General features: G+C 30.0%; 2 protein-coding genes across 2 annotated transcripts; one reads left to right on the plus strand and one right to left on the minus strand.

Moving 5' to 3' along the window:
- Positions 1-1,995: 1,995 nt before the first annotated feature.
- On the minus strand, positions 1,996-13,242 carry LOC139485367 (protein BRICK1-like). The gene is made up of 3 exons (XM_071269807.1): positions 13,086-13,242; positions 11,117-11,199; positions 1,996-2,900 (listed from the first exon to the last, which is right to left on the minus strand). The coding sequence occupies exons 1-3, from the start codon at positions 13,204-13,206 to the stop codon at positions 2,874-2,876; spliced, it is 231 nt and encodes a 76-aa protein (XP_071125908.1). The 5' UTR covers positions 13,207-13,242; the 3' UTR covers positions 1,996-2,873.
- Positions 13,243-16,668: 3,426 nt separating this feature from the next.
- LOC139485206 (protein RD3-like) lies at positions 16,669-17,338 on the plus strand. The gene has a single exon (XM_071269485.1). The coding sequence runs from the start codon at positions 16,706-16,708 to the stop codon at positions 17,315-17,317; it is 612 nt and encodes a 203-aa protein (XP_071125586.1). The 5' UTR covers positions 16,669-16,705; the 3' UTR covers positions 17,318-17,338.
- Positions 17,339-18,715: the final 1,377 nt, after the last annotated feature.

An 18,715-nucleotide genomic window follows, 5' to 3' on the forward strand; every position in this document is an offset into this window, starting at 1 on the left:
TGTCTGCTGTGCATGTGGACCTTGCAAGGTACGCACATACCAAATAAAGTAATCTTATTACTCATAATAAGATAGAAATTAACATTACAAAAAATTCTTCGTCTTTTTTTTCAAGTAGTCACTGAACCATGAACATGGGGTTAAGGACAATGTACATGTGACAGACAAAAACTACATAACATAAGGCATCTATATACTAAGTATCAAGCATCCAGGTCTTTCACCTTCTAAAATAAAAAGCTTTCAAGAAGTAAGTTAACACCCCCAGTTCACTATCCCTATATCGAGCTTTCTGCTTTTCACAGACTCGACAAACATGTGACTTGTAAATACATGTATGTTCACTAGCCATCATGCACTGAGCAAAGACTGATTCTATGTTCTTCGCTTTATATGGAGAAGAGATTATTACATGTGTGTTTAGAATGAGAACAATTAACATTTTATGGCCTTTTATAGTTGACTTTGAGGCTTTGTTCATTGTTGAAGTCTGTATAGTGATCTATAGTAGTTAATTTTGTGCTATTCGGGCTGCTGTGGAGTGTTGTCTCATTTGCAATTATACCACAACTTCTTTTTTATATTAATAAAATAATAAGGTTCTGCTGGATAGTAAGAAATGAGGGGCAGGAAATTTTAAAATTCATAAAACTGCATAAGAATCAATAACATCTTACAAGTTTAGTTATATGCAACCATTTGAGTCCCGAGTGAGGACATGGATGATGATGACGAAAGATGGCTGTTAAACATTCAGCAATAAATTAAATACCTATTCAGGATCAGAATTTGTTAATGTTATATGAATATTAACCCTGATCTGGTTTTGAACATGCTAGTTCACAAGGTAACAGTTAGCAAGTAAAACATTTTACTTACCCAGACACATAATTCGACTTCTGAGCGGGTCAGAATTTGCTTTACTAAACAGAAAAGTAGCAGACACCAATTTTAAAATATTCTATTTAACAGGATCTGTCAAACCCAAAACCACTCTCACTTGAAGCAAACACACTTTAGCGATATTGAACGGGATCGAAAATAAAAGAAACATCTATATCCAATAAAAACCTTAATTGAACAAGATGACGAAAGCAAAATGAAACTAGATCCAAATCAATCATTCTGAGAGTATTGCATGGCAATACAAAGTTCTCTACTGCTTAAAGATCAGTACTAGAACAAAATGCCAACTTGATCTCTATCCATGTGGTGTAAATTTAAACTTTTGTAAAAAATATCAAGTCAATATCTTTATCAAGCAAGGCAAAAAACAGTGTGGAAAACTGATGAATTGCAAGTCTGAGGACCATAACTCTACAAATCAATCATCCAAACAAAATTTAAAATTGTCATGGTAAAACTAGATACATGTACATCGTCATGTTTGTACCAAATCAATATCTATATAAGCATAACAAAACCAAGAACTTTCTGAGTCCAAGGACTAAAACTCTGCACACAATCAGCAGACCAAAACAAAATTCAAACTTGATCTGTAAGTGGTCATGGTCAAACCAAATATGAAATTAATATCTTCAAGCATGATGAAACAAGAATGTGTACCTAGTACACGGATGCACCATCCACAATATCATTTTCTATGTTCAATGGACTGTGAAAATGGGGTCAAAACTCTAATGTGGCATTAAAATTAGAAAGATCATATCATAGGGAATATGTCTACTAAGTTTCAAGTTGATTAGACTTCATCAAAAACTACCTCCACCAAAAACTTTAACCTGAAGCAGGACAGGCGGACGAACAGATGAATGAACGACAAATGGACGAACAGACCAGAAAATGGGGCATAAAAAGTGCTAAAAACTTATTACTGGATGCACAGACAAATAATTGGAATGAAAACCTATAGTTCCCGTCAACCTCTTTGGTAGGGAACTTAAAAGGTGATGCATGTATATGTATTTTACAGTAATTTTGTACATGTGTGTACATTTGTAAATTAATGTGTTGAATTCATTTACTAACAAGTCATCAATGTATTCTTTATTATTTTTAAAGTTACACATATATAAAACAAAATTTTACATAACAAATTTTGCTGTATAAAATAATCTCTATAAACATAATCAATTCTATTTACATTATTATATTCATCAACTAAAAGAAAAGATCAGAAATGCTTATTTAAATTAAGAATTGGCACACAAAAAATGTATATTCAAAATTGAATCATGGTTAGTGAAAGTAGTTTACTTTTTATACTATTGTCCATTTTTGTTTTTCATGTATTCTTGCTTTCAGCTTGCTTTAAAATTTCTAAATATATTTTTTTTAATTTCTAGCAACCTTTGGGGGAAAAACAAGAACAATAAAAAATAAAACAAAAATCATTCCAAAAAAATGTCCATTTACTTTTGAAAGGGAGGTTCAGTCTAAAACAACTGTTCTTAGCAGCATCCTGTTGAACTATCATAACTTATGTCTGAAATTTTAACATGATCAGATTGAATTGAAAAAAAAAGTAAATGTCTTATTTTTTATATAAAAATCTAGCACAAATAAAAATACATTATATGTGAAATTATGTGTTTTGTTATGCTCAAAGGCTTAATTTTTTTGTAAAATTTTTATATTTTTTTCAAATATAAAGGGTGTTGCAGACATAAAAGGTTATTTTTAAACTCAACTACATATCTTAGTTTTATTAGTCATTAAAATACAAAATGTGTGTAGTCTGAATGTAAGTCAATCAGTATCCTGAATACATATTTCAGCTTATTCATAAAATTTATTTATGTTATTTTCATATTTGCAACTTTCAGCCTAGAATTTCAATGTCAAAACCACAACAAAAGTACATGGAATTCCACAACAGTATGTCCACAACTCAGATCTTCTTTCTTTTGTCATCATTGTAATGTTTCACCTTTAGTAACCTGAAAATATATCAACAATACAAATCATATTTTTGTACATTTGGTTATATAGTTTACTTTACATCATTTTTATTTTATTACATTTTCATAATTTTAAAATGTAGAAAGGATGGATATTGCAAATACCATTTAACCCTGACAAGTACACAGGTCTCATATAATCATTACACATATTTCATCTGATTTTGGCAAATGTTTTTATTCATCACCATTCTGACATATGTCACTTGAAAAATTTCAACAAGATACCCTGACTTCCCTAAGACTGCAGAGTAGTAACCCTACCTCTAAATATCTTGCAGACACCTGTAATGTTAACTCATTCCTGTGTGTTTTCTGTTTATCTGTTTAGGATACAAATTAGTCCCTTCTATCTCCACGAATGATTTTGATATTGTTAGTTTAAGTTACTGGATTGCATGAATCCCAATATGAACATGATATGCACATGTTCATATGACCAGGGTTCTCGATAAGGATTTTTGAAGACGAGTCCAGGGACTCGTTGTTTTTGGACATGGTGAGTCCAACAGCAAGAAAAGATATTTTATTGCAATAAAATGAATTATCCTAACAGAGCTATGAAATGACATTTAATTCATTTACTTTGAAACTTTTGCTATAAAATGATGATATTTGTGTTCAAATGTGTTCATTTTATACAAAATATGTCAATCTTGATGCATCTTTGGACTCACCAGTTTTGAAAATGGTGAGTCCAGACAGATTTTCATGAGTCCAGGACTCATGGACTCCCCTTAGTGAGAACCCTGATATGACCATATGCAGATGAAACTTAATCCACCAAAAGATGAATGACTATAGCTAATTCTTATACAATAAGAACAAAATAAATGCTTGATTATTATTCTTCATCAGTCTGAGTGTAGGCGCAAAACAATCATAAGACCATTCACAAAGGAGTCAGAAAGAGAAATTTTTTTGGTTGAAGAAACAAATATGATATATCATTGCAAAAAAATAATCTACAATAATGTTCAGTCATGTAGAAATATTCTTTGAGTAGGTAAACCATTAACCTGCCACACAAGAATCATAGCTGTGTTAATGATAAAAGTGTATAAGATTATATGTAAGTGCAAAATTGTAAATAATCGTGTACATGTAACAGACAAGTGTGTTTAATACTCTGAAGCCTTCAAATAATACAAACCATGTATATGTTAGCGGCAATAAGTGACATTAGGCATTAAGCTTAAATCCTAGGCAATAAGCTAACGCCTAGGCAGTAAGTCTATTTCCTAAATGATGTTAGGCATTAGTCTTAAATCCTAGGATTTAAGCTTAAATCCTGAAAAATGTATGCAGGCATTAAGCTTATTGCCTAACATATAAAAGCTATTAAATAAAAGACATTTACTCATTTAAATAAAAATATATTTGTTACATAATAACATTATGAGAACTGGGGCCTGTTTATCGAAACTGTCCTAAGATCGGTCATAAAAGATATTCTTAGGACAGAAAGTATGATAAAGTTAGGACCGAATTACGACATGTCTCAATATGCACATCGCAGCTTCATGTATCTGAGGATTATCTTAGCTGATATGTCCTAACCGTTGTCCTAAGTATTGGCGTAAAAGAAAATAGCAAATGAAAAAATTGAAATATTGTATCAAATTTAATCAACAACTTTAATTTAAAAACCGATTAATTATTAGAAAATAATTAATAATTTTAAATTTACGGTTAATAAATAATTTTGATAATATAATTGTACATTTAAACTCTTTGAAACAAAACATAAGTAAAACAAATATAACTACGTTTTATATTAGAATTGAACAAACTAGTTGTTAATAGTTAAAATTAAATATATAATCGTGCATCTTTCATTTACATACTGAGTAATTCAAATATTTTATTTTATTACTGCAAACGATAAACTGTCCACAAGAGACCGGAAATAAAATCACTAATTAAATATGTTATTTACAATAAAATTGAGAATGAAAATGGGGAATGTGCCAAAGAGACAACAACCCGACCATAGAAAAAAACAACAGCAGAAGGTCACCAACAGGTCTTCAATGTAGCGAGAAATTCCCGCACCCGGAGGCGTCCTTCAACTGGCCCCTAAACAAATATATACTAGTTCAGTGATAATGAACGTCATACTAATTTCCAAATTGTAAACAAGAAACTAAAATTAAAATAATACAAGACTAACAAAGGCCAGAGGCTCCTGACTTGGGACAGGCGCAAAAATGCGGCGAGGTTAAACATGTTTGTGAGATCTCAACCCTCCCCCTTTACCTCTAGCCAATGTAGAAAAGTAAACGCATAACAATACGCACATTAAAATTCAGTTCAAGAGAAGTCCGAGTCTGATGTCAGAAGATGTAACCAAAGAAAATAAACAAAATGACAATAATACATAAATAACAACAGACTACTTGCAGTTAACTGACATGCCAGCTCCAGACTACAATTAAACTGACTGAAAGATTATGATTTCATCATATGAACATCAGGCACAATCCTTCCCGTTAGGGGTTTAGTATCATACCATCATAACATATATGTAAAGAACATAACCCGTGTCATGCCAACAACTGGTTTTTGAATAAATGTGTTTAGTTCCGATGCAAAGACCCTATAAGTGAATCAATATTAACGCCAAAATATGCAATCTTTAATGACCTGACAACAGTATCGTAACTATATCTCTTCTTAATAATAATGTATATTAAAACGCATCAAATAATAGTTTAAAAATATGAAAACTTGATAGAAATTTGTGTTGAAATCATTTTGTTATCACAAGTTGTGGAACTGTAAACAAAGAAAATTTACTTATCCAATAAAAAAATTGGAAAATGGTGTGAGCAAAAAATCATATCTTAATTTTGTCTACTTTTGTCCAGTTTAAACCAGCTCGGCTAGTGAAGTGTACAAATTTTCAAAAAAATATTATAACTATTCTATAGAATCTCTACCCCCCTTTTTTAATTGGATACAATCGCTTTTTTTAAATTTTAAATATTTTTAATATTTTGTAATACCTCAAAAACATGAAAAAAGTATGAGTTAATTCTGTTTTTTAATTGTTAAAATTACTAAATAAACTTACTTTTAAAGATCTGTCAAATGAATGTATATTTATACATGTAATATTAGAAATGTAATTACAGTGAGTTGCTTGTAGGTGTTATGGTAAAATTTTACCTATAGCTCAACCTGTTTTTAAAATTGTCAACACAATAGGGACATTTAAATAGACCAGTTGGTATTGTTAGATTTAAATATACCTTGATTCTACCTGTACAGATTTTTATTCACCTAACCCAAAGTTTCAGCATGCTTTTTTCCTGAAGATTTTCTTACCTAGGATTATTCTATTAAAAATTGATAGGGAAGAAAATAATTTGGTTTTCATTGTTTTAAATCCCTGATATATTTGATTTATCTATTTTTTACCTAAAATTCTAAATCAGTAAAAGATTAAAATAAATATGTATTACTATGTTTGAAAATTTAAACTGTTTTTACACCAAAATGCTTCTTTAAAATTCGAACCCTTATACATAGTATTGTCCAGCTGCCAGTGAAACAAGAAATAGCTGTTCAGGGTGTTTACAGTTTAAATTTTCAGAGGGATATGTTGTTTTTTTCTTCACATGACCCTTCAAGATTCTCATTTTGGATTATTATTTGCAATGTTTTAAATCTTTTGGTGTCATTGTGCATACAATATTGGATTTATTTTATTTGAATTCACTACTCAGACTTTTTATAGCAATTTTGCTTCTTAAAATGTGATGTGTTTCTTTCAAGATTTTATTGTCATGAAGGACATCAAGGAGGAAATAATTCATTCAAACCGTTTTGTGGGGCTTACATATGATGTTGTACATATAAAATTCGAAATAATTTTGGAGTATACCTTGCTGTGTTTTTTCTTTGAAATCTATTATAATATATATTAGTGGGAGTTTTGTGCATAAAATGCTGTGTTCACTAAAGGAATTAAATTTTTCATACGATGGGATTTAGTTATGTCAAAGATTTAAAGATTTCAAAACTGGAATTCAAGTAGGAGATATAGTATGAGTTCATCCAACATGTTTCTGTGGCTTTAAATGTGATTTTTGAAATATTCATTATTAATTTTGGGATCTATTACAAATTTAAGATGATTCCCTATTTAAATGGGATCTTGGAAATGAAATAAAATGTTAAAGTAATGCAGTGGATATAGTCTAATCTAGTGATAAAGTGAAAAATAAAAGTAAAATATTCTAAAATATTCCTAACGTGAGGAAATGTTTTTTTAAAGTGAATGTGAAATTGGAAATAGTCATTATAAAATTCTGAATCAAATATTGTTTGATTTGGAAATTATTATAGGAAATGAAATAAAATGTTGAAGTAATGCTGTGGATATAGTCTAATCTAGTGATAAAGTGAAAAATAAAAGTAAAATATTCTAAAATATTCCTAACGTGAGGAAATGTTTTTTAAAAGTGAATGTGAAATTGGAAATAGTCATTATAAAATTCTGAATCAAATATTGTTTGATTTGGAAATTATTATAGGAAATGAAATAAAATGTTGAAGTAATGCAGTGGATATAGTCTAATCTAGTGATAAAGTGAAAAATGAAAGTAAAATATTCTAAAATATTCCTAACATGAGGAAATGTTTTAAGTGAATGTGAAATTGGAAATAGTCATTATAAAATTCTGAATCAAATATTGTTTGATTTGGAAATTATTATAGGAAATGAAATAAAATGTTGAAGTAATGCAGTGGATATAGTCAAATCTAGTGATAAAGTGAAAAATGAAAGTAAAATATTCTAAAATATTCCTAACGTGAGGAAATGTTTTAAGTGAATGTGAAATTGTTAATAGTCATTATAAAATTCTGAATCAAATATTGTTTGATTTGGAAATTTATTATAGGAAATGAAATAAAATGTTTACTGTGGATATATTAAAATCAGGTGATATATAGTAAAAATATAAATAAAATATTACAAAATATAAGTGAGGATAACTATTTGGAATATAGTAATGGAAATGATTCTGAATTATGTATAGATTCTGCACCTGTTTAATTAGGATGTATATAATTGGAAGTTAATCAGAATTTATACTATGGATTTAGAAAAAAATCTAGTGAAGTAGTGAAAAATGAATAAAATTGGGAATTATTTAAAATCATTGGAATTCTGGATGAGATGTCAAATATTAGTGTAAATAAATTAATGAAATTGTTTATTCAAATATGATTTTGAGGTTTCATTAAAGTGAGTGAAATATTACGACTGGATTATTTAGGGTATTAAACACTGCTAGTAGTGGCTATGCAAACATTTAGATGAAATGTAGTGCATTTTAGGTCATGCAATTTTAAATTTCATGTAACTGCAAGAAAATAAAATATATGATATAGTCATTCTTGTTTGGCTTGATCACTCATAACATTTTGAATGACAGTAAAATAAAAATTTCTCAATAGAATAATCCTAGGTAAAAAAAAGTTCAGGAAAAAAGCATGCTGAAACTTTTGGTTAGGTGAATAAATTTTTTTACAGGTAGCATCAAGGTAGATTTAAATCTAACAATACCAACTGGTCAATTTAAATGTCCCTATTGTGTTGACAATTTTAAAAACAGGTTGAGCTATAGGTAAAATTTTACCATAACACCTACAAGCAACTCACTGTAAGAAACGACTTTATATCAAGAATAAATCACCAAATATGCATAAATCCAGAGTTTACTTATTGCCTAAAATTATGTTCGACAATAGGATGAATAATCATCATCAAATTTCAGGAAATAAGCTTAATGCCTGAAAATTTCAGGCAATAACTTAATGCCTAGGCGTTAGCTTATTGCCTAGGATTTAAGCTTAATGCCTAATTTCACTTATTGCCGCTAACATATATACCATTAAACAAAGTGCATTTGATAGCAAGGACATATATAATGAACATCCTTGTTGGTAGGAATAAAAAAAATTACAAGTGTCTGTTGGGATTTAAAGACAATAACAAGAAGTTGCAAGCTATGTTTTTTCACTCGTTATTAATCATTGACTGATATATCCATGATCAGTGGATATAATAAAAGGATTTTAAGTATTGTCAAACAGTGAGAGTGATTTACTATGTGTACATTGTCTGTTTGTTTCCCCCCGTATAAACATCTCCCAAATACGGATACAGAGAAGAAAAAACAGCCAAGGAACAGTTTCATAGGCACACCATCTAATTCTTTAATGATTTTTTTTTCATTAGCGAGAGTGATTTACTATGTGTACATTGTCTGTTTGTTTTCCCCCTGTGTAAACAACTCGTTTATAAGTTAAGAATTTCACATTGATTGACTTTTTATACATTCGGTCAGGGGTACTACTAGCTTGAAGAAGTAAATATAAAAATATACTTTTAAGTTATACAAGTAAATTTGCAAGATACTTATACAAGAGTATTTATTTCACTTTTATAGGTAAATTATTTTAATGGCTTTAACATTCAAATGTTTTTAATACTGATCAGATACAAGTAAAAAAGTCATACTATCTTCTTTTCTTGAATTTCACAGGACTTCTTTGCTCTTATAGAATTTTAAATAGTTTATCAAAAATCATTTCAGTGCAATTTCATAGACAATGAAAATCTCATTTTTCAATTATGTTCAAAACACAGCTTATTTACAAGCCCATGGAGCTTCTTTTAAAGGCCTTGCACAAGTCTTACTTAAGATCTTTGCACAATTAGTTTCTGTGTTGAATTAATAAAACGAAACATTGAACTTGAATTTAAGGGATTATAAATTATAAAAATAAATTAACCTATACTTTTTTGAAATTTAAGGGGAGATAATTCAAATTTAAAAAGAAAATATGAATATAACAAGTTTACTTTAAGTACACTGTATATCATTCTTTACTTCTTCAAATAAATAACAATCAATTGTACAAGTAGTACCCCTGATTGACATTAGCATAGTTAAATGATTAAAAAAAATAGTTTCACATCATGGTAAGGTTATTTATTTTTGCAAAAACTCAACTCTTTTATCAGTGTTTATTACCCACATATGTCAGGCTTACTATTTGCTTTATGTATATTTAGTCATTGTTAAAAAAAAGTATACTTTTTTTCACTTCTCTATAACCAAATTTTGTTTTTATTCTTTCTTATATCCCTTTGATTGAAATAGTTTGCATACAAGTTACAAGTTTCAGGAAAGACAGTTAAAACTTTCAGAATGGGAAGAAATAAATGTTTTCACAAATATTTTTGTAAAGTGCATCATGAACCACCACAGCAGACATTTACTTCTCTATGTCTCTTCTATAGAATCATTGTTATCTATAATTTCATCCTCTGTACACTAAAATTATATCATGTTTCAAAACTATTTACATGTACATTGTACAATGATACCAGTTTGTTTTATACTATAGGACTGGTTTTTTTTCAAGTAAGATTATCAGTTTAAAATATTTTTGAACTCTTTTGTCAATAAAAATAATTTTGCTCAAGCATGTTAATGTTGCATATTTGATTAATGTTGATACCTTTTTATTTGTGTGAAATACATTGAAATACATAAATCCCAGACTAACATGACTAAGAGGCTGGTATACAATGAAAATTTGTATGACTGAGTTTGTGCAATTGGCTTAAAAACCAAGAAATCACTACTTTTCCTCCATCCATGAAGTTTGGTACATTGTATCAATGTTAATATACAAATCCACAGTATGTATTTTGTTTTACACAATGTATTTGCTTTTTTATTGATATCATCAAGTATACAATGCCATAAACCTTTTTGGGTAAGAATGTGCATGTAAATGTACATGTATTCATCTTTATTGAATTGTACCTTTTTTTCCTCATCTCAATTTGTTTTAAATTGCATTTACCAGTAATTGCTAAGAATGTCTAAGTTTAAATGACCTTAACTTTATGGGGTCACCAGTCCGGTAATATCATTGCTATACTTTATTTATCATGTACTATACATGTACATACCAAAAATATCTGTTGATCAGCTATAAAATATTTGGGACAAGATGGAAGAAAGTAATTTTTCATTGCATTTAAATTTTGCTTATTTTATGAAATATTTGGAGATTCACTTAGAACAAAAATTTCACTTAGTGAAAGAAATGAAGAAAGATTTAAAGAAAAGATGAGCTGTTTTCAATACAGAGTTTTAAATTACCCGTGCTTCTATATATTCAACTTTTCTTTCCAGCTGGGTCAACTTCTCATTCAAAGTAGCCAGTCTAGATCTACATGATGTGTCTGAAATATAAATAATGGTTATACTTTTTAGTTTAATCTTAAAATAGTGTCAGCTAAATGAAGTTAAGCTCATGCATTTAAAGCTCTTAATTGTTCGACCAAGGCCTAAATTAATATATTGTTTGTTTCCCCGATCCCGACCCTGCCAAGCCAGGTATGGGTCGGAAGGTAGGGAAATTTTTTTTATTTTTTCCAAAAAGCTTGAACAACATTGGACGATCCTGCAAGCCTGAAAATCGGAAATGAATAAAATAATATTTGACTTAAATTTGACAATAAAATTTTATGAGTAGCACTGTTTTTGCAGGGTCGGTTGGGATTGGGGAAACAAACAATATTTTATTTTAGGCCCAAAGTTAGAGTACTGCTCATCAATTTAGTATCCACATCAAATTATAAAGATTAAAAAAGTTCAGAGACATGAGAGAAGAGCAGTCCGCTTAACATATACCGCATCCATAACACTAGGTCAGTTACTAAAATGTTGACAGACATAAATTGGTTTCCACTTGAAATTAGGCGCCTAAGATACAAACTTGTTTTCTTCTACATTGTACTTAATTATATCCGATGTACAGTATACACGAAATTGTTGCATTCCCTACATCAAATTTAACCTTTTGACCCCTTTTAATAGACAATAGAACCAGATGTAGCAATCCACACTATATTCAGCAAATGCAAACATCAAAAGACAGTTATAAATAATCATTTTACCCACATACATGTACAGCTATAGATTTGAATCATTTGCCACAACAAATAGTTTTCTGCAGTACAGTATATGGAACCAAGAGAATGATCTCAGAATTTGCCTTAATCCCTATTTTCTACCCTCAACTATTATTGTTATCAAATGTACTATTATCATTATTTTGATTTTGTTTGTCTTTTTTTTCTGGTTACCTTGTATTACTTTATAATAGACCATTTTCGAGTTCATCCATCACCGGCAAAAACTCGTCAATTATGTGCGCCTTTATGACGTCATTTACCAGATAGAGGGGATCGCCTGTATCCCTGCACTATTTACGTTCATCAAGCGTCTTAGTGATCCTCGTTGTGCAGGATAAACTGGAAATAATGGTTGTTCTGTAGGTACTTAATGACAATTCCCTAATGACAGCAGTGCTGATTGTCAATTTTGAGAATTAAATTTGCTGAATAATTCGTACAATATAGAATTATAGTTTTCCAACCACTCGCTCAACATTGAAACGGAAGTGACGACGCCCCTAAACGCACAAATGACGTTCACTAAAACCAGAGTTTTTGACGGAAATGCATCGAACTCGAAAGTTTTCTATTACATTAGATGTACGTTTCATTATAACACTTTATTCTGATTGGCTAACTGCACATCACATGTTATTCCTTAAGCAATTGCATTACTCAATATTTAAAACCTATCATTCATGATAACACGTGGTCCCACAATAAAGTGCACAGGTGAATTAAATAAAACAATTATAAAATTCGTGTTTTCATGATCATTATGCTAAAAAATGTAATCATAAGTATTGAATGCTTCTTTTTGTAACTTCATAGGGTTGTAAAAGCGTTGACCGTGCGCACATTTTTAGAATGAAGCGAATCTGCGCTTCATACAAAATGTACTTATATAATTACTTGGTCAACACTTTTACACCCCAATGAAGTTACAAAAAGAAGCATTCAGTTTTTAAATATTTGACACCAGGAGATTCATCTTCAATACATGAAGGACTGCTATGAAACTTAAAGAAGAAGGATCAGTTGTCTTTGAATTCAGGAATATACGCATTATAACATGTATGTCATGTATAAATTACAAATGTATGTACAACAGCTACAGGTGCTTGATATTTTTTGTCATGTTAAAAGAATAGGTGGCTACAATGTATTACCAAACGAGTTTAAAAAGTCGGATATTTTCTTTATGCTTCCAGTTATAACTTCAATGTATTCTCTATTGGCCCAGTCTTGTTGAATGGGCCTCTGATGTTGCCCATGACCATGTTGTGCCATTGTTGACAAATAAATTTATTTCCTTGAATGCGTAAGTAAACTTAAATTTGATTGGCTATAAAAATTTGTTCGACCAATCAAAAACCGTAAGACAAATAAGTTCTATAACATCTGTCAAAATGATGAGAATTATTTTGGAATCATGAATTTAATTCTTTACCGAAATTAAGGCTTTGTACATATCTAGGTAAATATTATAAGAAAAAGGAGGAACATTTTCTGACATGATGAGTCGATAGAAAAGAGTGAAGTGTCGTACAAGTTTATAAGAATGATGAATCTGATGAAAATGCCAAATACTGGCACTTAAAAAATTATATAATTACTATGCCGTACATGTAATGTATATACTCACATGTAAACACTTTTTCAAAACAACTTATTAAAGGGATATTTGTGCTGTATATTTTTTACCAATCTCCTTCAAAATTATACCCCGAATCACAACATAATCTCACAGGGTATCAGGTCCGTTCGCGCCCAATATACTTTCGCACCCTACACGTTCGCACCTCGCACGTTGGCACCCAAGGTCCGTTCGCACTCTACACGTTTGCGCCCAAAATTATTGGAAAATCATGATTGTTGTTTTTAAATGTTTTCGTGTAAATACTGAATGTATTTATAGCTTGGTATGAGTAAAAGATTGAAGATTTTAAATGAAAAACACAAAAGATAATTGTTTTTAACAGCTTGGTCCCTTTGATCTGAAACAATGAAACAATAAAATATAGCAATACACTAACCAAAACATGATTAAGAGTTATTCAACACAAAATAAAACGTTGACAGAATCCCACTTTATTTAGAAAGGAATATTATTTTTTTTAACAATACACTATATATCCAAAACATAATTAAGATTTATTCAACACAATAAAAAATGCTGTCTCACTTTATTTTGAGACAACGAAAACAATTATACTTATAAGAATACTACTTGCCAAAACTTGATTACAAAGTTATTAAACCCAAAACCAATTAAAATTGGGCGTGAACATGTAGGATGCGAACGGACTTTGGGTGTGAACATGTAGGGTGCGAAAGTGAAAGGGGGCGAACATGAGTGGGTGCGAACATGAATGGGCGCGAACGGACCCGGATTCATCTCACAGTGGCGTAGCCAGGGTAGTCCAAATAATTATGACGTCTTGAAAGGCTATTATAATTTTTTTCTTTGACACCTTACTAAGGCGTCAAAGAAAAAAAATTATAATAGCCTTTCAAGACGTCATAATTATTTGGACTATAGCCAGGGTTGAAATGATGTGTATGTGTAACATGCTTAAAAAATTTTGGGACTGTTTTTTGCAGAAAATTTTATTATTCGGGAGATTTTTCCTGAATGCATGCATGTGTACTCCACTACAATCTGACACTAGTTGTTTTCTTGTTTAATTTCAAAATACCAACCAATATATCATGTATATGATATTTCCAATAGTTTATTTGTTTTCTCGATTATCTACCATCACTCAATTCACAAATATTTTATGTAAAAGTTTCACACCAAAAACTTATATTTGAGTGACATCTAAAAAAACAGACTCCTTTCTTCTATATATGGAACTGCGGAATATTAGAACCGGAGTGACTACCTTTTCATTGGAACTCTGTTCTTTTATTGAAAATATAATTAATACTTGTACCTAGATGGAAAAGGGTATTTATAAACCCATGAATGATTATACTCTAATACAAATAGAGTTTTTATCATGACGTCTTTGGTCTTACAGGAAACAATATCAGGATAAGATGGTGTATTTGTTAACTACATTTGTAGTAACGTTGCTATGTCATTGCTCCCCTAAGCTCAATTTCAGACCAAACATGACGCAGGTATGCGTATTCTGGCCCTCTTAGCTTGTTGCAGCCGACAACGCGCTGCGACATAGACTTTTTACGAAAACAGTCGCGAACACTTCTTCGATTTATCCATCTTGTTTACATTAACTAAATGATCCTGAAGAAAAGACCATGCATACTGCTTCGCAAATGATTGGAAGCTATTTTTATATCCTCACCCTTATTACATTCGTATACCATAGTCTGTATCCGCTGCGAACACATGCAATTATATATATATATATATTTTATTTTTTTTAGTCAAAATGATGTGGATGCTTTCAAGAGCATCTGAGCATACATGCAAGCTACGCCACTGGCACTGCATAAAACGTAACGCACAACTATTAAACAAGCCAAATCAAACAAATATTATACATTTGTACCAATTTTAAAACACTTTTTCACTAATTTCTCTCCCGGATTTGAGTGGAGTTACTGTTGTTTCTTATTAACTGTTGATGTAAATGTCCTTTAATTTTGTGAGTCTTTGTTTACTCCTTGGTTTTGATTGTTATTTTCATATTTTTTTAGCCCTGTGAGTAAAATATTTCTCCTCATTAGTGAAATATCTGTTCTCTACAAATGATGAGTCCAAATTTGATTATCACTTCAAAATTTCTTGTTTTCTTCTAATCATGAATTGTTCTATTGTGACTTAGAAAAAAGGCAGGATTGTAAAAAAAAATCACTTATATACATGTACATGTACATTTTTGACAAAAATTAAAGGGAGATAATTCAAATATTATGATTAGCTTAATGAAGTATATATTATATACTTCTTCAAGGTAATAAAAGTTATTTGTACAAGTACATGTAGTACCCATGACAGACTGTTATTTTAGTACCACAGACAAAAATTATAACACTGTCTGATCCATGTAGTAGGCTAGAAAAGGCCCTAACTAAAACAAATGTGAACATTTTAAATGAGAAAAATATAACGCTAAACTTGCAGGTATTTCTTTTTAAAGAAAAGTTAAATTGTATAATCATAAACAGTTAGAAAATGAGTTTATTAAATTAAATGTAAAGAAGACCTCAATTAGAACATTACAACACTGTTAAGATGCAACAAACAACCATAAACTTTATTTTATATTTCTATAAGTAATAATGACTCTACAGATTCATACAGCAAGATTCACATTTAACATGTTTAACAGACATCCTATAATTAAGTAAGCACCAGCAATATGTCAGATATATATCATAAAGAAAACAATTAGAAATACTTATAATCATGATTATAATGTTCTATAGAAATCTAAAAATCATAAAAACATTATTTACATACGTATATACAAAAAAAGATCTGCCAATATATAGATTTCAACATGCACATGTACATAAGTATATAGAAGTGTAAAATAGACCTACATTTTTTGCATTTCAAGTTTGATTTTTCATGAGCTGTGATGAATGCATTGCATCAATCTGTACATTTTGGCTTACATGTAAGGTGAATAGGTAAAATTACATCTTTGTACTTTAGTACTTGGAAATGTGATTCATGTACAAAAAATGTACTGTTAGCTTGGTATGGTGTCATAGGATGGCATCTATTTTCATTCTAAATTGTCAATATATTTATTTCATAAAAATAATTTATAGATCTATTCAATTTTTCAGTTCCGTTTCATATTTGAAGATGATGCCCTTAAAATCAGTATGGAAATCTCTAGTATCAAATGATCAGAGCAAACCTCCTTCCAGAAATGAGAAGTCAATTGTTGCTGATTCATTAATGTCAGAACTTGATTACAATATAAAGGAACTGGAGAAAGTCAGAATCGACAAAGAACAAGAAGAAACAAGAAAAAAGACTGGTGTAGACTATAGTTGGTTGATTACTACTCCTCCAAAAGGGTATACGATTCCCCAATTACAACGTTTAGAACTGGAGGAATTATTTTATCAAGTAAAACCAGAAGAATGTGGGAGCATTTTAGCTTTGTTTAGAGATTCACTTTTAAATGAACCCCAATCATCTGAACTTCCGTCCATATTCAGAGCTTGTGTCCAACAAATTCTACAACAAAGGCCTAAGGAACAGTCACTGACAGAATGGGTTACACAGAGAACTATGAGTTTAACCAGTTTAAAAGGTCGTCATTCAGCTCAAGTGGTGCCATCTGGTGATGCTACATGTAGAGATCCAGAGGATGTTCAAGATATACCACTATCAGAAAATACACAAAATAATGGAATAACCCAAGTTGTTCCAATGTTTAAACACGATGTAGAAAGTTTGCCTGTTTAGAATACAGTTACAGAAATGTTATATTAATAATTATTGTTCATGTTGTTTACATGCATTTATTGTTGTCTCATTTTCCTCAATGTTTTTTGATATTATAGTTTATTGATTGATGTTGATAGTATTTCTGTATTCTCTAGTCACTGTAAGTGTTTTTCTTTAATTTGGGCATTTTCATTACAATGTAGTACTTGTGATATAATTTTACACTGATACAATGTGAAAAAAAGTATAAAAAATATGTAGAACATTCAAAAAGGAGAAATCCATAAAAAGTTATGAAATGAAACGCTATCAACTAACCAAACAAGTGGAAACAACCAGCACATTCCTGAAAAACAGTATATATGTACCTTTAAATTAGGTTTCCACATTTAAAGCAGACAGATTGCTAAGGAGAAGTGAAGACAGATTTGTTAATTAAAATCGGTGCTAAATATATAATTCAGATTTTGAAAAAATAAAACTTGGCATACAATGTGCATGCTGTAATTGGGGCAATTAAGGAACCAAAATGAATAAATTGGAAAATTTAAGAATTCTGGAGTGAATGTTAAATCCTGACTAAAGTCTTGTCATTAAAAAATTTAATTTAGCTACAACGTATATTTTTTACCAACAAAATTAGTATCCTATTAGAAAATCAACTGGATAATATAATATGGATGATAATAAGAAGTTTCTGAATAAAAATACCCTGCCATTTATTTTATAGTGCCTTTTTTTTTATATATACATGTACATGTATATAAAGAATGATTTATTTGGTGCATAATACATTTATTTTTCATCTTTTTGTAAAAGTACATTCCATGTGAGCTATGTTGTGTTCCTTATTGTATTTATATGTTTGTACAATCATATTGTTCAAAGTCCCTAACATTGAGATATTGTAGGATACATATGTTCATTTGTATAAATAGAATTTAAATTTATTGTCAATTAATTAAAGTTCACATGATGAAGATATTTTAAGGAATGGCAGTGTTTGAAATGTTTGTTCATTGAGCTAAACTCACAATATATGAGTGTCTTGGTCCAGTGTAAAGAATTCCAAGTTTACTTACAATTTGTGCATTGTATGTTTTTTACCAGTTATAGTAAATTTTTCATTCATTATCACTTATTAATTATTATATGCAAATTTACCTAACTTCTTGTACCAAATATGTTATAAAACACAGACTGTGTCAATGGTTTTTTTTGGGGGATCAAGTTTTTTTATTATCTTGTACATGTGGTCTCTCAGTTTTGATCTTTGTTGATGAATTATTTATTGAGCATGTTAGTGGCTACAATCAGTTTAGAAATCACAATTTATTTGCAATATTAAGACATACCTTGAAAGTTAAAACAACTTGTTCTTCAATGAAAATTATCTTTTTTCATCAGCTTTTACAG

This window comes from Mytilus edulis, chromosome 1 (assembly GCF_963676685.1).
Source record: "Mytilus edulis chromosome 1, xbMytEdul2.2, whole genome shotgun sequence".
Taxonomy (NCBI): Eukaryota; Metazoa; Mollusca; class Bivalvia; order Mytilida; family Mytilidae; genus Mytilus; species Mytilus edulis.